General features: G+C 39.2%; 1 protein-coding gene across 2 annotated transcripts; it reads right to left on the reverse strand.

Moving 5' to 3' along the window:
* Nucleotides 1–994: 994 nt before the first annotated feature.
* Nucleotides 995–24,464, reverse strand: LOC148864540 (BolA-like family protein). Of its 2 annotated transcripts, XM_088976777.1 has the most exons (4): nt 24,000–24,464; nt 14,813–14,880; nt 2,463–2,636; nt 995–1,698 (listed from the first exon to the last, which is right to left on the reverse strand). In XM_088976777.1, the coding sequence occupies exons 1-3, from the start codon at nt 24,276–24,278 to the stop codon at nt 2,486–2,488; spliced, it is 498 nt and encodes a 165-aa protein (XP_088832903.1). In that variant the 5' UTR covers nt 24,279–24,464; the 3' UTR covers nt 995–1,698; nt 2,463–2,485. The 2 variants fall into 2 exon arrangements, with proteins under 2 accessions (XP_088832903.1, XP_088832902.1); XM_088976776.1 differs by lacking the exon at nt 995–1,698 and having other exon boundaries at nt 2,246–2,636.
* Nucleotides 24,465–25,123: the final 659 nt, after the last annotated feature.

Genomic DNA, 25,123 nt, shown 5'->3' on the forward strand with positions numbered 1-25,123 from the left:
GTCATGAATTCAATCACATGTATCAACCATCCAATCACCTTTTCAGTTATGATAGTCTAATGTATTGCTTCTTTAACTGAAAATTAATACAGATATATGGTTGCTGATCTTAGCCATCCATTTTGGGTACCCCCCTCCCCTGGTAGGACATCTTTGATGAAAGACCATCTTGATCAGATCGTTCAACCACTTAATATTAACTAGAAATTCTTCTAAGTGCGGCATAATCACTTTCGGACGTCCCAAAAGTATGATAACTTGTGGGTCAGGAACATTGAACTTGGTTGGTTTTTGTCTAAATCCTCTGACAGAACAATAAACTAGACCCTTAATGTCACTATGATGGATCAGGATAGAAATGGAAATAGGGGGAAGAACTGAAGGGGTCAATTCTGCGGGTTTCCAGATTCCAATCTTTTTTTTTCACTCTTTTGGTTTCTCTTCCATATAATCAGCACAGAACTCAGGAACTGGCACATTTTAAGCCTTCAATTCTGCACTTTGGCAGATCTGAACCACTTAGGAGGAACCATATGAAATAGAACTATGAAAGAGAGGAGCAGCGTTCAGTTCCACTCCCGCTGTTCATCCAAAAACACCTTACAATGGATGTTGTTCCACCCTCTTCCCTTGAAAAGTAGGAGACCAAGATATGGTCCTTGCATATTGCCCATGAAATGGGTCGACGCAAAGTAGGCCCAATTCATAGCTCTTAGCATATCCAACCAATGACGGACGGCCCATGAAGTTCAATATAATTGAATATACAATTCCAAAAGCTTGCATTCCATTAATAAAGTTGCCGGATCATTAGAAACATGTAACCTTCGGATCATGGGAAATCTTAACACAGTCAATGTGGGGTAATGCCGCAGTGGTGCCCCCACTCACAAAAGAAATGAAGAGGAAGAGCCACCCATCCATACCCTAGTTTTCAGATTACAAGAGGCTTATCACCCACCTTCTTTATAATCTGTGAAGAAAAAAGTGCAATTATGACCTGAAAAAAGTTGGGATATTTTGAAAAGGTTGTTGAACCACGTGAAGAGAGAGTACTAAACAAACTAAAAACAAGGAGTTCAAGTCAATTCTGGTGATGTAATTTAGGGACCCATGGAAGTAACACAGATATTAGAAATCTACAACTCAATCAGGATCCCCTCTCCATCTCCACCCTTTTAGATCATCTTATCCATATATAACCCATTATGGAAGCTCCTAGATAGATCTGAACACCACACAACTCTGTTTTGTTTCAACTTGTAATTCCAAGGTTCTCATTTGCTTTTCCCCCTCACTGTTATCAAAACATGAAATCTTCTTGGCCAGAATAATCCGAATAGATCAGTTAGGGCCCAAATGATGGATTCACTACAAGCAGTTTTTCTTTGACTTTCTTTTCAACTTATGAAGATAGATCAACTGGTTATGAGCGCAGGTTATGCAAATCCAAGATTTTGCCTTATCAATTGTCTTAGCACTGGGAGGGGAAATGGTGATCGACCACCCAATGGCAGTAGCACCATGTGGATGTTAAAAGCTTGAAACAAGATATCCATCGCTACAACCTAGATTTGCATATCTGACTTAAGTGACTTTGCTAGAATGGTTTACCAAGTGTGAAATGGCTCCAATAAGCATGGGTAAAAAGGACGAGAAAAGAATCATCAGCCTCACGTAGCAAGACCCATGTGCTAGCTGCAATCATGTTCAATGATCATTAAGAAAGTTGGTTAGTCATCCTGTGCCAAACAAATGAACAGAAAAAGAATGAAGCTCCCATCATATTCCTAATTCAGAGTCTCTACAGGGGCCTACAATAAGTATGTCTGTAAGATGTGACTAGTCATTATGAATAAACTCGATGCCAGATCCAAGTATGACAAACTGACACTGACTCGAGAACAGTATGAGAGAACTTCATACCTTGAAGCTGAGATAAGAATAAAGTATGAATTTTTCTATAGTGGCACTTACCTATGGCATAGGGTTCGCATGAAAGCTGATAAAGCACAACTCAATACTTAGTGTGGCCCAAAGGAAGAAGATTTGAGTTTTGCAAGATAAATCGAATTCCATTTGCTTATTTGACTTGTCAACCTGGACGTGTAGAGTATCCATTTGGATGGAATACCAGCTGGATGTTTGGTTTTCTTGATGTTGAAAGGATAATGGGCTCATAATAAAGATATGCTGGACAAAAGGATAAAAACACAACTGGGAAAGGTAGAAGGGCCCGTTCAAGTGGAGGAAGTTCCATCAATGATCAGGTTTGGTGAACAATATTCCATCACCATAAAGCAACCCAAGCCAATGATGACTTTGAGTCTACATCTTAAGACCATATGATGTGTTGGTGGCAACCCTTCAGAGAATTGAATAAACTGGGAGAAATTAATAGTAACTTCAGTGAAAACAAGTTTAACTTCCTCAAAGAAAGCTAAAATAAAATTTGCATTAACTGTTCCTTCTAGGATATGTTATTTTAATCCTCAGATGCTTCAGTAGGGGTTCTTGTGGTCATCTGGTCAACTGCATGTACAGTGCTCTGTAGCTCTTCCCATATTGCTTTGTAAACCATCCTCTGCCTATTCACAGCAGATTGTCCTTCAAAGGCTGAGGAGACAACATCAATGCTGCAACACCAGGAAAGATCTTTTAAAAGGAAACAGTGGTTATTTTATCAACTAAATTGGAGGCCAGAGCATTCTAAACTAGGGAACATTTTAAAACACAGGTAATAGATGACAAGATGACACATGCTTAAAACAGCATGATATATGCTCAAATAAATCTATAGCAGTCGTAATGTTTTCTTTATGGTGATTAAACATCAAAAATAAATGGATGTATTGTAAAATCCCAGCTTTATGTCTTTCCTACTGCTTATGTTTTTAGAGTGGAAAAGCATGCTTTAGAAAGACACATGCATTCAACTACCCCTCCATAATCCCTGCAAAAAGGAGCATGGGTCTGATCCTGGATTTAGTACCAGATGGAGCTCTGCCTTTTATATCGAAGGCTGTTTGATTGAATAGCCACATATAGAATCAAAGCAATCTAATGATCAAAAGATCCTACACCTGGTCAATGGGAACTTCTCAAATATTATATTTTTTATTTAATTATTTTTATAACTCTTGCTGATGGTATCATGGTAGACTACAAAAAGGCAATGATCTTCTTGACCATTACCTTTTTTATTTGATTATCATTTTTAGAACTCTTGCTGATGGTATCATTTTTACAAAACGCCTTTTTGTAGCTTAAGTACATATCTAGTCCACCCCTCCCAAGACCCTAGATATTTGAGACAAGCATTGTGGGCAATACCCCACATTACATGTGACCTGCATGTTCACTGGTCCAGATTGCCTAGCTAGAGTAAGCCATTTAGATCCTTAAACCAGATAATCAGTCAAAAGGAGAGCCACATTAGGATTGCCAATGTTGATATGTTATTTGCACGTGGAGATCACATGCAGAGGAGCAGGACCAACCATACAAAAGCATGCTATCTACAATATCACTCTAAAGTACAACACGTGTGCGTATCTTCTTTTTTTTTTCTGAAAGGATGCCCCATAGAGATAATGTTGGCTTGTTTGAAAATTTTTATCTTTTAGTATCAAAATTGAAGTTATATCACATGCATCTGAAGGACAAGAAAACTGTAAAATGCCTTTTTGTGGCATTCATTCATCTGTCTTCAAAAGAGACCTCTGATATACACAGTAAAGGCATCTAGCATCAGCAATTCAAACCTTTACTTTTCTTTTCAAACACATTATTTTTTATGGTGGGTCATCATAACCTTCCAGAAGGATTTTAGAACTAGCAGTAGGTACTTATTAATCATAACAACCTGGCCCTAGTGAGTTAACAGAGCAGGAATCCTCTCATCATCGCTTTACAAGCACAATACAATGAATGAAACCAAAAACACAAAATTCCAGAAGGAAAAGGATAAGAATCTGGTCTTATTGCATATAGGTCTAAATATTGAAGTAGGTCAGCTGTCATTGTGCAGCTTTGGAGAAATTGTACAGAATCCAAACTGTAAACAATGACTGCCAGCTGATTAGGACTTTCAAAGTGCATACAATTAAGTTTATTGCGGATATCCACTTAATAATTCAAATGACTAGTACATTGTTTTTATCAGGATGACCTTCATATCTTAATTTTTATCACAGATAATTGAAAATTTACTCTCTTTGATCCTTGAGTATACACAAACCTACCAGCACACACTTCATGGCTTTAAAACCATTCGACAGCTATAGTAGTTATGTGGCTATATTATTAATAAAATGAACTAAAACATGACTTTGATACCATATATCATAAATAAAGCAACTTGAAAATAGCATCCATGATACTTGAACTATGCAAACCAACTTTGCAAAAAACAATGACTGCCAGCTGATTAGGATTTTCAAAGTGCATACAATTAAGTTTATTGTGGATATCCACTTAATAATTCAAATGACTAGTACATTGTTTTTATCAGGATGACCTTCATATCTTAATTTTTATCACAGATAATTGAAAATTTACTCTCTTTGATCCTTGAGTATATACAAACCTACCAGCACACACTTCATGGCTTTAAAACCATTCGACAGCTATAGTGGTTATGTGGCTATATTATTAATAAAATGAACTAAAACATGACTTTGATACCATATACCATAAATAAAGCGATTGGAAAATAGCATCCATGATACTTGAATTATGCAAACCAACTTTGATTGAGGAGGTTCCATATTCCATCCAATTGTAAACAAATTGAATCCAGATCACCGTGATAAGAGTGAATTCAAATTCAAATTTGGACAAATGGATACCATTCGCAGCCCTAAATTTCATGCACCTGCATTTTTAAACACTCTAGCATGGGCAGAGACATTGATGTAGGAAAAGGAGTTGCATCTCTCCACATTTTGAAATCTAGGACATAGGTACAGGTGTCAGTATTCCTGGAAAATTACTTTTAATTCATCATAGACAATCCATCTTGTGGAGACTGTCAAATTTTCGAAACAACTTTGGTGGGGAGATAACCCCTCTTGCTATTTTTCCTAGTCTTTCAACCAATGTTTTCAACCCATCTTGGCTCAGAGAGATGAACCGTCGAAATTGTCACTCAGCCCCTTCTCTAGGTCTGGTTTTTCTAAAACCCAAAAATTGACCAAAACCGTTACTTAGTCAAAACCCCACCTAACAAGGCAATTAAACCATTGACCCATTTGATCCGGTCACCAAGTCATGGGTTACACACTAAATGCATATTAAAACCTCTAGAGGCCATAATTTAGCACTTGGTTGTCCAATTGGGGTGATCTTTTTTATTTTAGGTAACTTTTCAAGATCTACATGTTTTGAGGCACCAAAGGTGCCTTTCCCACTATTTTGCTAAAAAAAAAACACCCTTTTTACACAAATCTCAATTTTTAGCTTGTTCATAACTAAAAATATTAACTAGACAAAATAATCCATATATATATATATATATATTACATGTAGATTGTAATTATATATTATTTATTTTATATATTATATATTTATACATGTACATATACAAGTGTACATAGGTTGATGACATGTCATGGTCTGACCCATCCGAACAAAATAGTCAAACCGCCAACCCATGACCTAGAGGTAAAACCATTTTAGCCTCTAGGTCAGTTTTTTTTTTTTTTGGTCAATAACGCAGTTCATTAATTATCAACAATTAGAATTACAAAGAGGAAGACAAACTTTCTTATCTTCCAACTTCAGCTTAATCCCCAAGAAATGAGCATTGACTCACTGTCCACCCCTTGTTTAGCTAGCCCATCAGCAAAAGAATTAGCTGATCCTTTTACCCAACCGATTTTAACTTCCATTTCTCGAACCAGCCATATGAATTTCCTTTTTTTTTGAGAGAGAGGCCATATGAATTTCCTTCTCATATTGCTATATCTCCATAAACCACTATTGTCTTTCTTCAGCCACCCTACCACCACCCCCGAGTCCCCTTAAATTATGAGTTTTCTAAGATTCATCTCCCTAGCTTTCTGGACTCCTTCCAAGACTGCATGGATCTCAGCTCTAAGGGAGTCACCCACTCCAATGGGGCCTAAGAACATTGCAGAAACAACCCCTTTCTCATCCCTAAAAACACCCCCAATCCCTGATTGTCTAGGGTTCCCTTTGCTACTTCCATCAAAGTTCAGTTTTATGAAGCCCGCAGGTGAGGGAGTCCAAGACAGACTCATTACTGCTTTAGTCTAGGTACAGCTAGCAATCTCACCCCACTTCCTCAGCATGTCATCCACTGTATAGTCTGTGAATAGCTCTAAGGATTTCATCCACTGTAACCCTTATACGGATCAGGGCCCTCAGATTTTCAGCACTTCTTTCTTCTTTAGAGAAGATTTTGGAGTTTCTTTCTTCCCATAAAGACCAACAGACTGCTGCCCTCAGTCCTCTCCACATAGTCCTTCCCCTTTTCATACGCCACCTAAAAAAAGAAGCAAAAAGACTTTGCATATTTGATGGAGGATTCCAAGTACACCCAAATAGAGAGAAAGCCCACTCCCAAATTGATTTCGTAAATTGGCAAGACACCAATAGATGGAAACCAGTCTCCCCATTAGCCTTACAAAGAACACACCAATGAGGGGACAAACAAGAATCGGGTCTCTTCTTTTGGAGCGTCTCCCCATCAGTCTTACAAAGAACACACCAATGAGGGGACAAACAAGAATCGGGTCTCTTCTTTAGGAGTAGATAGTGTTGATTCTTTCCAAAAATGCTTCCCAGCAAAAACTACCAACTCTAGAAGGAATTGGTCTGCACCAAACCTCATTAACAGGGAAGGGGGGGGGGTTTACAGGATTGGTGGACTGGCTTAACACTTTAAAAAAGGAGACACCTCTAGGTCAGTTTTAAAAAACTACTTTCAATTATCAAACCTTAAGGACTCTTCTAGTGCTTTGTGTGACTCTACTTAGTTAATTTGTGTTTCAGGGAACTTTGGTTTCAAAAGTTATGGGATAACAAAAATGGAGGTGGCTAGGTTAATTGACTTTTAGATGGGGTTTTTCTCCTTGGTAGAGGTTCTAACAAAAGAATCTAGATTCCTATTCCAACTAGTTCCTTGTGCTTCATTCCCCACGGCTCTTTGCTCTCCTTCAATCCCCTTCAAATGGTTCAATAACCCAATTTAATGCAATTTGTGTCAATCTAACTCCACCTAAAATCACAGTTTTCCGCTTGCTACTTGGAATTATTTCTCTCAAAATTTAATACTTGTGACATACCTCAAAAGAAAGGGCCACTAGGCCATTGTCCTTTCAGATGTGTTTGAACTATGGTGAATGCAATTAACATTTGCTAATCCCCTCTTCTTTTGTCTCTAAGATTTAGGAGCACTTCTCTTTATTTGATGCTAGGTGGATACCCTCGGAAGATGTTGTAAGCTTGTTCACAAACCAATTTCTCTCTAACCAAGAAAACAAGACAAGATTATTATGAGATGTCTCAGACCAGCTACACTATGGACAAAATGGGAATTAAGGAATTCTACTATCTCTGAAGAAAATCTTGAACTATGAAAAGTCTAACTGATTTGATCACAACGAAAGTAGTAAATGGCTGCAAGCATTTGAGAAATTTAGATTGTTTAGTGTGAATGAGATTATGAGAAGATAGCAAGCAGCCAGGCAGCAAGTGTCTTTTTCATCTATCTGAAGTGACATTGTCTAACAAAAATAGAAGCTAATGGTGAGAATTGTTACCATCTAGAGGTTCGGTGCAGACCAATTCCTCCTAGGGTTGGTAGTTTTTGTTAGGATGCCTATCTAGAAAGATTCAATACTGGTGATTTGCTTCAAAAGAAGAGACCCAATACATGCTTATCACCTCATTGGTGTGTTCTATGCAAAGCGGATGGAGAGACTGGTTTTCACTTACTAGTGGGCTTTTTCTCTCTTTGGGCGCAGATGGAACCCTCCTTCAGATCTGCAGAGCCTTTTTTCTCCTTCTTTGTTCAGGTGGCACATGAAAAGGGGAATGACTATGTGGAAAGGACCGAGGGCTGCAGTATGCTGGTCTTTATGGGAGGAAAGAAATCTTAGAATATTCTCGAATGAAGAGAGAGGAGCTGAAGAATTGAGGGCTGTGATCCATATCAGGGCTATACAGTGGCTGAAATCTTTAGAACTATTCGCAGACTACATAGTGGATGACATGTTGTGGAAGTGGGGTGAGATTGCAAGTTGTATGAAGTCCAAATCAGTTATGAAGGTGTCTTGGACACCCCCACCTGCTGGATTCCTAAAATTGAACTTTGATGGGAGTTGTAGGGGGAATCCTGGGCATTCAGGGATTGGGGGTGTTTTTAGGGATGAGAACAGGGTTGTTTCAGCCATGTTCTCAGGTCCAATTGGAGTGGGGGATTCTCTTAGAGCTGAGATCTTGGCAGTTATGGAAAGAGTTCAGAAGGCTAAGGAGATGGACGTCAGAAAACTCATAATTGAAGGGAACTCGGAGGTGGTGATAGGGTGGCTGAGGAAAGACAACTATGGATTATAGAAGTACAGCAATGAGAGAAGAAAGTTCACGTGGCTGGTGTGGGAAATGGAAATCAGGATAAGTTGGGTTAAAAGATCAGCTAACTCTATAGCTGATGGGCTAGCTAAACAGGGGATAGAAAGAGATGTAATGTTTTGAGCTAAGTTGTAACTAAATTGCTTCTTTTTTTCCTTTTATTTATTTGAGGACTTAAGTTGCTTTTGGAAGATAAGAGTGTCTTCCTTGCTGTAACTGTTCTTGTGATATTTTAATAAAATTGCTGAATTTGTTATTGATAAAAAAAAAAAAAAAAGAATTGTTACCATCTACTTATCCCTTCATTGGTGTGTCTTATGCAAAGCAAACAGTGAGAACTGTTACCATCTATTTATCTCTTGTTCCTTTACTGCATATATTTGGGATTGGTTTTTCTCCTTGTTTGGGTGTAGGTGGAATCCTCCGATAGATATGTAAAGATTGTTTGATCCTTCACTCTTTCCATGGCCATACAAGAGGGAAAGGTTGATGTGGAGATGCACTAGAGCAGTGATACTATGGACAGTTTAGGAAGAAAGGAATTCAAGATTATTTCTAGACAAGGAAAGAAATAAAGAAGACTTGATTGAAGCAATAATGGTCAGGGTGGCTCATTGGCTCAGATATCTTGTTCCTTTTCTAGTGTAACCACGGATGATGTTCTGAGAAAATGGAAGGAAGTAGCAAAATCTGCTCCTTATACACCTACCACTACTCAGTTTTAGTCTCCACCAGAAACAGGATTTATCAAATTTAATTTTGATGGTAGTAGCATGGGAAACCCAGGACAATCAGGAATTGGAAGTGTATTTAGGGATGTCGAGGGGAGAATAATTGCCTTATTTTCAGGCCTGATGGGAGAGGGAGATTCTCTCAAAGCAGAGGTTTTAGCAATGGTGGAAGGAGTTAAAAGGGCAAGATCTTTGAATATTAGGAAATTAGTAGTGGAAGGGGATTTACAATTGGTTGTAAATTGGCTGCACAGTGCTGAGATGAAGATGTGGGTTTACAACAATGAAAAGAAAAAATTCAGATGGCTAACAAGGGATATGGAAGTTTCTGCCAGCTGGTGCAAGCGTAGCACCAACTCCTTTGCTGATTCTCTAGCAAAACAAAGGGTGGGATGACAAGTTCTGTTCTGGGCACAATTGTAAGGGAAGGGTGCATCTCAGGGGAGGGATAAGTTGTTTTATCTCTCACTGTCTTCTCTTTGGTTTTTTACTCACTGTACTATATCATTTTTCTAATATAATGAAATTTCACAGTTATTGATTAAAAAAACAAAAATAGAAGCCACCTTATGCCAGAAAATTAAGCTCAACTTGTCCCCTCCAGCTATTAGGTTCACCAAATTGAATTTTGATGGAAGCAGTGAAAGCAACCTGGGCTCTTCAGGCATAGAAGTATTTAGGGATGAGGAAGGAAAAATTATTTCTATGTATTCAGATCCTATTGAGTTGGGGATTCCCTAAGGGCTGAGGTTATGGAAGTTTTGGAAGGGACAAAGAAAGCAGAGGAGTTGAATATCAGAAAATTGGTTGTGGAAGGTGACTAATGTTGGTCATTGGCTGGCTGCAGAAGGAAGAGAATGGGATTTGGAAGTTCTCAAATGAGAAAAAGAAACTTAAAAGGTTGACCCAGGACATGGAGATTAAGCTTCAGTGGATTAAGAGAAGTGCAAATTCCTTTGTGGTTGCACTTGCTAAACAAGAGGTGGGAAGAGTCGGTCTTTATTGGGCAATGTTGTAACATGAGTTTTGTTCTCAGGACCTTCCCCTAGCTCTATTGTACTTGATGCTCTTTTTTTTGTTTTAATAAAAGCTCAGAAAATAATCAAACAAACATTAAGCAAAAGGACAAGAATGCCCCCAGGTACAAGTAGAACATATAAGGCAGCACCACAACAGCCCACACACCACCATTAAAACCCAAGAAAAGTCATCTTCCACCAACTGAAACAGCAGTGATATAAGAATACTGAGCAATCCCCTTGTCTTGCACCTCCACCACATCAGTCTCCCAAATGTCCCAAACACCAAGATTCCCCTTGCCATCCCCAAAGATGGCACATAATCCCAATCACACTCTGGAACCCCATACTTCTAACAACTGATGCAACACATAATCCCAATCACACACTCTGGAACCCCGCACACTTCTAATCACCAATGCCTCAACTCTCCATTTTAGATAGACACAAGACCCCCAGCTACCACTTCTGAGTAAAAGAACTTGCAACAACTCTCCTACGACCCAAGTTTAAGCCACGAATATTCCAAGTTATGATTTGTAATTGAGTTATCAAACTTGGGTTCTGTTTCTGTTAGAAAATAAAAACCTATTCAGGGACTTCACGTAACAGCTTAAGCTTTTAGGTTGAACGATTCCTTAAAAGAGCCTGTTTGACCAAGTGATCCTAGTGTTCAATCCTCGCCAACCCCATTAAAATTAATTAAATTCCAGCTTTCAGAACAAGGTATGGATGGGCCTGCACTTGTCAACACTTGAAGCCTGATGGACATTCATGTGAGGGGGTATGTTAGAAAATAAAAACCTATTCAGGGACGTCACCTAACTGTTTGACCAAGTGGTCTAGTGTTCAATCCTCGTTGCCCCCATTATAATTAATTAAATTTCAGCACAAGGTATGGGTGGGCCTGTGCTTCTCTATGCTTGGAGCCCGATGGGATTTTGTGTGGGGCGTGTTAGAGGATAAAAACCTTTTCGGGGATCTCACCTAACAGTTTAAGTTTTTAGGCTGAACAGTTCCTTAAAAGTATATTCTAATTCCTCTGCTTCCTTGCAAAGAGTAGCCCACCATATCATCGAGACCAAAGGAAAATCTGAAGAATTCTTGGTTTGTCCTCTTCCCTCTCCTCTCCTTCCCCTCAATAACCCTTCTCTCAGTAGCCACAGACAGCTCCTTAATTCAAGTTTGTGTCCCCTTGAAAGAAACCCCAAGGAATTCCTCAAAGCTAATAAATTTGGAGAGCACCTAGGTCAACATTTCCTCCTGCTACCCATCCCTAGGTGTAGATAATGACAACATACCTCAGTTTGCTTGTTGTAAACATGCCCCTATAGTGGCAGCCTCACAATCCTCTGCCAGCATGACAGCTAAGGGGGCTCACCTCCACCACTATGTCAACATCCACCTCACCTAGACTATCACCTCGAACCACAATTGCTTTCAAGTCCTTGCTACACCCAGTTCCAAACACTGTCAACAAGCCTTCTATCTGTTGGCATTTTGAAGGAGCACCACCCAACAGCAAGTCTTCTTTGATAGAACAATAGGGTTCTTACCATGCATATTAATCCAATTGACCCTTTTCCTATCCACCCCGAGTACCAATTCGACCTTTGACCTAGCTCTGCCTGTCTTACAGTCCAAATCAACCTTTATATCTTCACACGACCCACCTTCTTCAAGACACACAGCTGCAGGTTCCACACTTTGGGCCTCCAAAGTCCAATCCCACACCCCAGCACAAGCTCAATGCCCACACACCTGTCCCTCCTATCACCCCTTTGATTAAACGTCCTGCTACTGAGCTAATCAATCGATGTTTCTTAAAACCTTTATACCAATATACCTGCTCCTACCCTCCTGCCAACCTGGATTTAAATCTAGAATCACCCAACCTCTACCTTCATTATTCATTTATTTGTACCAACCAAATAATGAGGGTACAATCACTTTGCTTTTTGTCAGCTAGAAATTATAGTTATGTCCTAAATGTATGATTACATCAGGTCCCTGAGCTCCGCATTCCAACTTGCAAAAATATAACTTTTAAACCTTACATATGCATACAAGGTTGAGAGAAGATTACCATAAAAAAGCCAATATCAGATTTTGTTTTCTAGCCTTTTAGTTAGGGCAAAACAATCCACAAACAGAAACATGTTTTCCAAGTACATCAAAATAGGTTTCTGGGTTCAGGGTGGGTGTCTCTGTTTTAAGGTTGAGATGAAGGATTAGGTGGGAGTGAGCAGTCTTGCTTTTATGAGTTTAATGGAAGGAGGTTTTTTTATGTGTTTCTTGGGTTTTTCAGTTTTGGTTGGAGTGGGGATCTCAAATTGTAATTGATGATTTTAGGGTTGTTTTCTTAAGGTCTAAGGGGTTAAATTGATTGTTTTTCCTGGGTTGGGTGATGTCTCATCACCCAGTTGTATCCTCCTTTTTCTGTTTCATTAATAAATTTTCCTCTTTATTTATCTTCAAAAAATGTTTTTCAAGTACAAATTTTTTAATCAGTAGCATGCACGAGTTAAAACTTGTATTAATAATAGAGAAAATACTTCTGGAAATTGGACGAATCTAACACAGGAGGTTAAACACAAATACAAAGCAGCACAAGCTGATAGAACAAATAAAGAATGTATAGAAAATTCATCCACGAGCATAAAGCCTCCCATACAAGTCATTCTCTCCATCCCTTATGTTGCTAGTGTATTAAATAAGGCATTGAAAGACCTACAAATTAGGGGTGCAACTTGGGTGGGCTCGGGTTCAGTTTTTGTCAAAATTTGAATGGGCCTGGCCTGAAGCCTAAGCCTTTAGTGTAAAATGTTAAGTTGCACCCTACTACAAGCCCACTTCAATGACCTATTTAAAGTGGGTGTTAATGCCTTGGCCCTTTTAATAGCAAGTTTAAGAGGCCAAAGTCCGTTTATAAATGATGTTATCCATTTATTAACACCATACAGTCTCCTTCCGCCAGTAGATCATTCCAGCCTGAAGAATAGGCAAACTTGAGAAACATGAAAAGATGGGTTAGCCTGAGAATGGTCGGTTCATGCAAAAAATGACAGAGGTTAGGTCCAAATCCATTCTACCCAATCAAAAATCCCAGATAGCTAGATCAAAATTGGGTAATGACCTTCTTGAAATTCTAGCCCACTGGCTTCAAAAAGTGCATGGGCACAAAAAAAAAAGGAGACCCTGGGACAAGTTTGATAGAAACGCCAGTCAACATCATCGTGTAGAATTGAAGTAACCAATGTCCTAGACTTTTAGAGTGTATGCAAACCTCTGAGGCTGTGACATGACAGTAAAGTAGATAACCAAGTACCATTGTTGTCCATGTTTGATACATGAAAACATGGCAACTTTCTATTAAAAATAGCAACGCATAATAAAACAAGCAGTAAGAGAACATCAACTTTTTACTATACCTGTACGTTAGTGAAGTGGGGGGTGCACAGGGAACTCCTTGCTTATACAAGTTGTAAGTCATATGTAATTCTTTTTGTCAGTCACGATGCTAAAATCTAAATAACTTTAAATAAGTTGGTCATATCTAAATGAACTTTTGCTTTGGTAACTTTTTTTCTATTCCCTTCATTTACAGAAAATCACGTGTGTGAGTTTTGCAAGATCAACAAATTTCCCATTTCTCAAGTGCACAATGTTAAAAAGGGCCAGCTGTACCCAATTGATGAATACTTGGATCTTATACTAGCACTAGATCAGAACATAAGGGAAGACATTACAAATAAACCAAAAATTAAACAAGAAATGGAATTTAAATAACCAAGTACAAATCCAAACTACATAAGCATGTCTATTTTTATAATATTAAACAACTTAGTCCTGTTCGTTTGCTCTGAAGTCTGACATCTGAAAATGAAATAATTACACTAAGAGGTATATTGGTATTGGTGAACTTTTCTTTCCTCTGAACTCTGAATGTAGAGAATGTTGTTCTGAATTCTGAACTCTGAATTCTGAAAATTATCAAATATCCATTTTGACCCCATATATAAGATTTTTGTTTGTCTTTCTCGGGGTATCATTGAAAAACAAAAAGTTGTATTATTGCACTTTAAGAACAAGGGATAAGAGGAAACGAACAACCATTTTTCTCTTAAAGTTAAAAGATTCTTCTTAAGAGATTTAAACTGTGATTTCATGACCATGTAATTACAACTTAACTGCAAGCTAATCGACTGATCATGTAATTACACTCTTGTTATCTTGTTTAACTTAGAGGTGCCTTTTATTATTATGCCCTTCCTGAAGCAAGTAAAAATAGGTGTAATACTACCAAGAACCATCTACCTCCTCCAACAGGTTCCCTTTCCAACTAGCACAGAAGATACCAGCAAACCAATTAACTAAGCCTAGTAAGTGAAAAAATTCAAAATTCATTCATTTAACTACCCTTTTTTAATATGGTGATTGTGCAAACTAGAAATATAAGTTTACCTCACATGGCGACCATCCCCATAAGCATCCTTGACAATGACCAAATCTGCATTTAGCTGCTCCTTGATCTATTGATGCATGAAGTAATCATGATTAACATGTGAAAGTAATGCAAAAGTTCATAAAGGTGGAAGAGAGAAGAATGGACATCAAGAAAAGAAGATGTAACTGTTCTATGCACAAGTCCAGATGGACAGAAAATAAACTCAAAGAAAGCAATACCCAGGAGCATGGAAACCACAAAAATAGAAAATTTATCAGTTTTAGCTACCATCACAAACTGCAGCACCATCCTTTGGAAAGTTGGGAGTATTAAACTAACAGAGTAATTCATACTAAAGGAGAAATGAAACCTAAATGTACTTCTTAAAAATGATTTATAGAAGTACCAAGGCATAGAGTTCCTGAACCTGACTTTTTGCTCAAACTTTGTATTCCTTTTGGTAGTCATAACCATTTTTTTGGTATACAACTTTTCCTTTTTTTTTTTGAAGAATAAGAAGAAAGGTCAAGTAAATCTTATTGATGCAACAGCAAGGCCAATATAATACAACAGACTCCTTGAGACTAGGGGCCATAGCAGCAACCACCCAACCCAAAGAAGAACAAGGAATAAGATTACATATCCCACAGGTTTTTGGAGTTCAGGAACAGAAATACATTCTGGTGAGAGAATTTCTTCAAGATTGAGATCCAGTATCCCAACTTGCCCACCCAGATCTTAATCAGATCATCAACCCCCCCACTTGCTGTTGAAGATTCTCCCGCTCCTCTGAACCCAAATAATTCCTGTTACTTATTCTTTTGGTACTAGATAAAGAAGAAATAATTTATTAACAATAAATGAGAGAGAACATCCACAAGGTGATGAGGAATCACCCAACAACAGAAAGAAAAACAACAAAGATAACACACCATAATCATCTCACACAATCCAACTCTAAAGATAGCCAAAAACTACTCTAAAGATCTTTTGAAGTTTCTTCAAATTCTGGTAGCATAAAAAACCACTCCCTAAATCTCTTCCCACTTAGAAAAAGTTTTTTCAAGAAAAAGTAAGGTAATTGAATTAATGAGTATAACTGTAACACATTACAACCTTTGGTCCACAAAACTCCATGTACAGCCAGAAACTATACAAAAAGTCAACAAAAAACCGGTCTCTCCCAAATACATACAAGAGACCCCCAACTAAATCAAGTAAACAAAATATCTAAATCAAAGTATTGATGGTGGGGAATATGCTTAAACGAGTCCTTGGCTGACAGCCAGGAATGTAAAGTAGCCAATGCCCGAACCACCAACTCATCTGAGGAGCACCTTTGACCTTCAAAAATCCTACTATTTCTTTCTTTCCACAGGACCCAACACACTACATGAGGGATCATACACCATAACACCTTACTCCTGTTACTTAAGCCTGTCAACTTCCAAGAGAAAAGCATTCAGCTAAAGACTTGGGGCAGCACCACCTCACATTTAGCAGGGAACAGAAATGACAGAGCAGCAAATGGGCAACCTCACAATGAATAAATAGGTGATCCACAGGTTCAACTTCTCCATTGCACATCACACAACTTGTGAAGGGCAGCACCAGACCCCTCCTGATTAACTGCTCCTTGGAGAGACATTTACCATGCACTGCAGTCCAGACCAAGAAGGAGACTTTAGTAGGAATGTAAGGAAGCCAAATCTCTTTCCAAGGAAAAGCCTGAGCCGAACCAGCACTCGGATTTGAAAAAAATGACTTCACTGAGAAAATCCCATCCTTAGTCCATTTCCAAATTCTGGAATCTTGCTGATTTGGGTTCAGTTGATAGTCCTGAATCGCTTGTAGCAGACTCTAACAGATAATTCCCAATCATTGAGATGCCTCCTAAATTTTGGACACTAGTATCCTGTATTTCCCCACTGCTCAAACTGATCTTCCACCACCACATCCCTGTCTTCTGCTATAAGGAATAGCGACGGGACAGTCTCCATTAGGGAGGCACCATTGCACCAGGTGTCTCTCCAGAAACTAATCCTCTTGCCATCCCCTAAATTTAGCCTAATCCCTTGGATAAAAAGAGGATCAACCTTCTCAATTCCTTTCCAAACTGAGCAGCTAGCAGGTCCAGGGTCCCATCCATAGTTTCTAGTTCCAAACTTTTCTGCAATTATCCACCTCCAGAGAGCTTGGGGGCTAGAATTAAAGAGCCACCACCATCTACCTAGGAGAGCAGTATTTACCTGCCTAAAATTTCTCACTCCTAAACACCCTGCCGAGACAGGTTTGCATATGAAATCCCACTTAACCTGATGGATCTTTTGTTCGCCATCCTTCCCACACCATAAGAACTTCCTTTCTAGCTTTTTCATCCTTTCAGCCACCTGTGTTGGGATTGGAAACAGAGATAAAAAGTGGATAGGTATATTTGCTAGGACACTTTTCAACAGAGTAATCTTAGCTCCCTTGGACAAATACCTGGACTTCCAACCCCCCAGCTTCTTCTCTATCCTTTCAATCACCAGTTCCCAAATGGATTTGGAGTGACATTTTGCTCCAACTGGAAGACCCAGGAACCTGAAAGGGAGTTTTCCCACTTTACACCCAAGCTCCGCAGCAAGATCCTGGATGTTATTGACCTCCCCAACTGGGATAATTTCACTTTTCTGAAAATTCACCCGTAATCCAGAGATCACCTCGAACCAAACCAGAATCATCCGAAGATTACTTAACTGCTCCTTTTCTGCCTGAACAAAGAATAAAGTATCATCTGCATACTGTAGTAAAGGGACCATGGTTCCTTCCTCTGCCACTCTAAAACCTTCCACACAGCCTTCAGCCGCAGCTCTTTTAGCTAATCTAGCTAAAGCCCCCACCACACAGATAAACAGCAACGGAGAGATGGGGTCTCCCTGTCGAAGACCCCTCGTACTTCTAAAGAAACCAGAAGATGACCCATTCACAAGTACAGAAAACTTAAAAGTGGGTATGCACACTCTGACCCAATTCCTCCATTTCTGGCCAAAGTTCATTTTCTGCAACACCAAGTCAAGAAACCTCCAGTTTACATGATTGTAAGCCTTCTCTAAGTCAATTTTGCATACCACCCCATTGCTGCCACTCCTTAACTTCGAGTCTACCAGCTCATTAGCAATAAGAACACCCTCTAGTAATAGTCAACTGGGCAAGAAAGCCCCCTGCACCTCTGAAATGATCTCAGGAAGTACCTTCCTCATTCTATTAGCAAGGGTTTTCGCCAGAATTTTGTAGAAACCTCCTACCAAACTTATGGGTCTGTAATCAGAGATACGCATCGGATTCTGAACCTTTGGAATCAAAGTTATAAATGTAGCATTTAAGATACACTCTAAGGATGCTCTTTCGTGGAAATCCAATATAGCCTTCATCACCTCTGGCTTTATGAAACTCCAACATTTCTTGAAGAACAGCATTGTGAACCCATCGTGTCCAGGGGTCTTCTCTCCCTCTAGACTTTTAATAACCCCCCAAACTTCCTCTTCTGAGAAAGGTTTCTCTAAGTCTTCTCTTTGATTGTTGGAGAGGACTTCAAACAGGCTCCCATTCAGACCTGGACATACCGGCCACACCTCCTTATACAGGTTCTTGAAGAATTTCACCACCTCCCTTTTAATAGAAGATTCATCCTCAATAATCCTGTCTCCCACCTGCAGCTTCTTCAAAGTATTCTCCCTTCTTCGACAATTAGCCACTGCATGGAAAAACTTTGTATTTCTGTCTCCTGCCTTCAGCCAAGAGATTTTAGCCCGTTGTCCCCATTTAATCTCTTCCTGATATGCTACTTTGTCAAAACACAATTTTGCCTCAGTCCTAGCTGCCTTCTCTTCTTCAGATAGGTTCACCAGCTCTTCTTTCCTATCCAGCTCTTCAATGGTGCTTAACAACTCTCCTTTTTTCAGTTCTACTGCCTTATAATTGTTTTTCTTCCAGTCTAGGATTTTCTATTTCAACATCTGTAACTTCTTTGCAAGAATATGAGATCCTGAGCCTTCTACCTCAAAAGACAACCACCACTCCTTCAACTTCTCTTCAAACCCAGCCTCCTGAAACCACAAGTGTTCAAACCGAAAAGGACCTGGCTTCCTCCTCAGGCCCTCCCCCCTAAGAAGAATAGGCCTATGATCAGACACAGGTCTTGGTAGGGCTTCCCGAAACAAGTTAGGGAAACTTTCCTCCCACTCTGTTGACACCAAGAATCTGTCAAGCTGAACTAAAGTAGGATCGCCTTGGTTATTAGTCCAAGTGAACTTAGCACCAGACAACGGCAAGTCCACCAGACCATGTCTATAAACAAACTCACCAAAAGACTGCATCCCCGTAATCCTTCTCACACCTCTATTTTTCTCCTGTGGGAATCTTATAATGTTAAAATCTCCGCCTATACACCAGGGAATATTACCCCTACTTATTCTGCCCAGCTCCTCCCAGAAGTTCTGCCTTTCAGCATCATCATTTGAGCCATACACCCCAGTAATTATCCCCTTGAAACCTCCCATCCCTACAACTTCAATGGAGACCGAGTAATTTCCAACCATGGAGTCACTGATCATGACAGTATTGGAATTCCATACTACTAGAATTCCCCCTGCTGTTCCTGAAGCATTTAAACATCTCCACTTGCATTGTCTATCCCCCCACACGCTTCTAACCACTGATGCGTCCATTCTACTCAGTTTTGTCTCTTGAAGTAAAATGATATCTGGTTTGTGTGCCTTTATTATGGAGCAGATGACAACCCTTCTCCTCCCCGAACCCAAGCCACGAACGTTCCACGACAAAATTTTCATCATTACTCAAATACATTCCTATCCCCCCCCCTTTCTCCTACTTCCTACCTCCCTCTATCACCGTCCTCTGTACACCCACCCTGTCATTCAGGCCCCAAGTGAGACATAACAACTCCCTTTTCCCTTTCGCATTCTTCTTACCTTTGGCAATCATTACACCTCTGTCCCGTAAAATCCTGTGTTCAATTTCCATTAGGAAGTCCTTCGTCTGTTTCTCAAGACCCTCCATTGAGACCCCAAGAAACTCCCCAAAACTCAAGTATTTGGAATAACACCCAACTCGACAGAAGCGCTCCCTCCGAGATTTCCCCACCCTCCAGCAATGTTGCCTCTCCATCACCCTCACTCCAACGAGCTTGTGTTTCCACCACGGCCATACTAAGCGGAAACTCACTCCCCTCTCCTTTTCCCATCCTCTCTTCCAATGACGGTTCCACAACCTGCAACGGAGACACTTCTTCCCCATGAAGGCCCTCACTATTCTCCATATCGTTCTGAATTTTACTGGGGTTCCCTCTAAATTCAAGAGTGTCATCAGCAATCGTTCCGTCCACATCTTCGTCAGATGACACAGCTTCTGCCTCCACCATTACTGCTTTCCCTTTTTCCACTGCCTCCCCTGCAAGGGCTCCTTGATTCTTCGCATGTCCTCTCCTTCCCTCAAAGATCTTGATCGCCCCTGGTCCCTTCTGTACACATTTGGAAATTTTCGATTCTGGCCTCCATACTCAAAGCTGGGTTCATGACTCTCCCCTAACTATCTCCCCCAACCGGCCCAGCAACTAGAGAAAACTGGGTCCCAGTTTTTTGTCGTCCTCCCCTCTCTTATCCCCTAGCCCACAGTCCAAGCCCCTAATACCAAACAGGTCCCTGGACCTCCTTTTGTGATTGAAATTCTGGGTCTTCTGTCCGACCCGTTCTTCCCTACCCTCTCCGCCCGTGTGATCCATCTCCAGCAAGCATTCCCACTTAGAAAAATGATGTGCTCCCTACACCTTGGTTTGCCTTCATATATTCTTCTATTTCTTTCCTTCCAAATTTCCCAACAGATAGCAAAAGTAATACAGCTCCAAACAACTTTAGCTTTCCTGTTTCCTCTCAACGTGGGCCAGCAACCAAAGAGTTCTTTTGGGTTTCTTGGACTCCATAGGTCCAGTTTAAAGAGACTGAAGTAACATCCCCAGAAAAATTTTTTTTGATAAATATATCCCCAGAAAATTTTCAAAAATCCAAAGTCAAAAATAGATGCCTAACATTCTCCTCCTCAGCCAAGCAAAGAAAACACATTCCCACAATCTGAGTTCCCCTTCTTTTGATAGATCCTGTGTGAAGGTGCTATCCAAAGCAACTAACCACGCAAAAGCCTCCACTATTGGCCTCAAACCCCTTTAACATAGGGTTCCCCCAAACCCCTTCAACATCCATTATTTCCACTTGATTTCTTGCCAAGGCTTTAAAAAAGGACATTAAGAAAAAAAAAAATCCATTTTTGCTTTCTTTCCACCATCCCATGTCATTCCTCTCTGCTTGGATCTCCACCAACTATAATTTCACTAGCAGCTCCACAGATTCCTCAACCTCTCAATCAAGGAGGGGTCTCCTAAACTTCGCCTCCAAGTTATTCTTCCTTGAATGAGCTCATAGCAATCAACAATAAACAAATTCCTCCTACTCAAGTGATAAGAGTCTTGGACAGAGCTAACATAACCTGCCAACACCCAACCAATCATCCTCCCAAAATTTTATGTTTGAGCCATCTCCCACCTTGAAAGAAATAAAGTTCACTTTGATCACTAATCTATGTAAAACCTCTACATTCTACAACAATCATAAACAACAAAGAAGAGAAAGAGAGAGAGAGAGGATCCCTTGTCTCAACCCCCTTGAAGCCTGGAAGAATCTTTCGATATGGCATTGACTAGAACTGAAAAAAACATTGTAGAGATACAAGCAGCATCCAACTCGGCAACTCCTCCACTTTTCCCCAAAACCCATCCTCTCCAACACCACCTCCAGGAAGCCCTGTTCCACATGATCATAACACTTTCCAATAGCGATTTTGCAAATAAGACCCTCCTTACCACTCTTAATTCTTGCACCTACACATTTGCTTGCTATCATCCCTGTTACAGCACAGGGGTTGCCTTCCACACACATTTCCCTCTTTTACTCAATCCAAGAATGGACCAAGCTGATAGCAGCTCACAAACAGAAACCTGGCATTATCCAACATAGACCTGTTGCCTAAAGAAAGTGAGTCCAAATGCTAGAGGCAACATGACATTGGATACAGAGATGACCAACAGGTTCCTCCCCCTACCCACACATACAACAAGACAGATCATGGATTTGTGTGTCCCTTCTCACCAACTGCTCCTTAGTGAGAACCTACCAAGGGTCATAGCCCACACCAAGAACCAACCTTAGAAGGAACATTTGTCTTCGAGTTATCTGCAGAGGATTTAACACAGAGCTCCCTATTACTGCTACCTCCAACAAAATTGGTTCTCTTGCCCACATCTAGGAATCTGACTAGTAAGCAGCTCCAAGACACTAACAACATTACCCAACCCCAAATCTTGGAAATCCAAATAAGATTCTCCTCCAACAAACTCTCAACATACTGTCTTTCTAAAAGCTCAAGTTCTATTTATTTTCCAGCCTAAAAGAGGTACTCTCTGAAAGATGAATTGATGGCCATATTACAAGGCCTAAGATTAGCAAATCAATCTGGCTTCCACTTCTTGGAAGTATAGGGGGACTCAAAACGATCATCACTTGGGCAAAAGGCATTTGCCAAGTCCCTTGGATATACAAAAATGTTTTCAGGGAAATAGAATGTCTCTCAAGTGAGTTAAACCAATGTCCTAAGACTCAAGCCAGATTGACAGTCTAACCATGAAAATCGGGAACAGATGGTCTTTCCGGGTCCTAGTTAAATTATGGTTTTGGTGGGTTGAAGAACTGGGACATGGAGAGCATTTCGTTTTTTACTCCAGTCCAAGTCTTAAACATTGAGTTAAGCAATTCCTACAATTGGGTTTGAAGAACTGCTAATAGGATAGTGGATTCATTAGCAAAACAAGGGGTTTATAGACATCAGCTATTTTAGGCTTTAGTGTGAATCTTTTGTATTTTGGGCTGTTGGAATATCTATGGAAATCAATTTTTATGGAAAAATAAAGGAAATTTTCATTAATGAAAATAAAAATTATAAAGAGATTTCTGAAAAGGCCTCGAAAAAAGACAAAATCCAATACAAACTCTAACAGGTAAAGAAACACACAAAAACTTCTATACATTATCCATCACAATGTCCAAAGTGGACAACATATCAGTGCAAACAAGTCTTGCTTGACATCTTCAAATTCAGAATGAACAGCCAACCACTCCATAAAAAGATATTAAAAGAGCCAAAATTCTCGTATTGTTTCTACTTTCTTTCTCAATTGTCATGTTGTTCCTATTTTACCATGGAAATCAACTATGGAACTTTGTACTTAAATTAATATACAAGTTCAGAAATCAGAGGAGAGATCTTCATCTGATATTTACCGATTAAAAAAAGCATATTATAGAGTGAAATCATTAGAAGGTTTTGAGAAAGAAAGGAGCTTGAACTAGGTATAGTAATATCACTAGGGATATTTATAAAAGTGCAGTAAGTAATGTGAGAATACTTGATGGGGAGACAAAAGAGTTTCCAATCACACTAGGCATTTAAAAGAGGTCTCATAGTTTATAAGACTAAATAGGGACAAAATGCAAAGCCAAAGTGATGAATAGGTACTATTGAACAACAAAAGTTTAAGGCAAGCCAAACCAAACTACATATATGTGTTGCAAATTTAGTAGAAATAGTATTTGCAAAGGGGATGCAATTAGCATTGATAGTCGGGAGATAACCCAAACTGACCAGTTCAATTACCTTGGATCAATCATTCATAAGGAGGGGGTAATTGTAGCAGATGTGGCTCATAGAATTAAAGCGAGGATGTTGAACTGGAGAGGTGTACTTGATGCAGGCATTATAAAGGAAAAGAAATAAGTTTTTCTTCCTCATTTTCGGGTTATTTACTTCAGAAGTACGGCTTGTATATCTATTTCTGTTGATGCTCTGCTGAACCTGTTGTGGAAATCTTTTCCTAACAATATATGTTATTCAAGCAAAAGAGCCAACTCCAACATTCTTTTATTAAAAATCACATACAATACCAATTATCCCACTTAAATGGATTAACACAATTCGTCTAAAGCATAGAGGAATAGAAACAAAAAATAGTGGGCTGACTAAATTTTTCTTCATGATGCATCAAAAGCCATCAAAATGATAATATGCAAAATTGCAAGTGGTTTAAGTTAAAAAATAGACCTTCTTCTCCATTGATTTCATCAAAGGAGAGTCGATTGCGCCTGAATCGTTGACCTGGGTTGCTCCAACGCTGAATCTCCGATGAGAAACACTTCCGAATTTAGTCCAATGAAATGGAACGCCACGAATTTGAGTATTGCTAGTAGATGAGACATGGGTTTTCTCGAGCACGCTTGGAGAAACAAATGGTCTCGCTTGAAAACAATTAAAGGAGCGGCGGAGGAGTGGTGTTCGGAATGCAGAGAATACATAAGGACGAATCAGCAGCGATTTAGCCATTTCTCCTTGTCTCCTTTCTTTCTGGTTCGCCGCAGTCCGCAGATGCTCGCTCTCTCTCTCTCTTGCGATACGACAATACGATACCTGAGCCTGACCAACCAAAATTGCCGGAGAGAAATGCTAATCCAACTCTCGCAAGTAGAATCAGGGATGCACTCTCACCTTGTTTTTTACACGTGTCTATGTAAATAGTTTAAAGGGTAAATTACAAGGACCCCCAATATACGTGGCAATTGGGTTGGTGGGTCGGGTTTGGGTTGGGTCAAGACATTTCGGGTTGATTTCAGGGTGGATTGAATTTCAGGCTGGATTGCCAAATGATAGTCCCTAACCCTAATGGATCAATTCAGGTCATCCCAAAAAATAATTAAAATTTAAAAAAATAAAGAATAAATACATGAAAAATGTCAAAATTAAAGGAATTAACCTTAAATTTTCAAATATAAAATAAAAAAAATTAAAGAATAAATACATATTTTAAATGTATTAATGTTTAAGTTAAAAGTTGTTTGCAAACGATTTAAGTTAAAACTTAAATATTAAAATACATGCATTTACCTTCTCATCTATGTATTAAAAATATTAATCTTAAAGCTAAAACATTTTATAAAAATAGTTTTAGTTAAAACTTAAATATTGAAATAAGATGAGTAAAAAGTACCTAAAATAGTAATAAGAGAAAAAATAGATAATACAATAAGGTAAATAATAAAAGTAAAGTAAAAAAAACTTAAATTAACAATCTTAATATATATAATTATAGATAATATAATTACAAATTTAAAATACAATTAATTAATTAAGTACACTTAAATACTTAATTAAGTATAGTTAATTAAGAATTG

The sequence above is a fragment of the Nelumbo lutea genome, chromosome 3 (assembly GCF_056320005.1).
Source record: "Nelumbo lutea isolate HS-2025 chromosome 3, American lotus-T2T, whole genome shotgun sequence".
NCBI lineage: Eukaryota > Viridiplantae > Streptophyta > Magnoliopsida > Proteales > Nelumbonaceae > Nelumbo > Nelumbo lutea.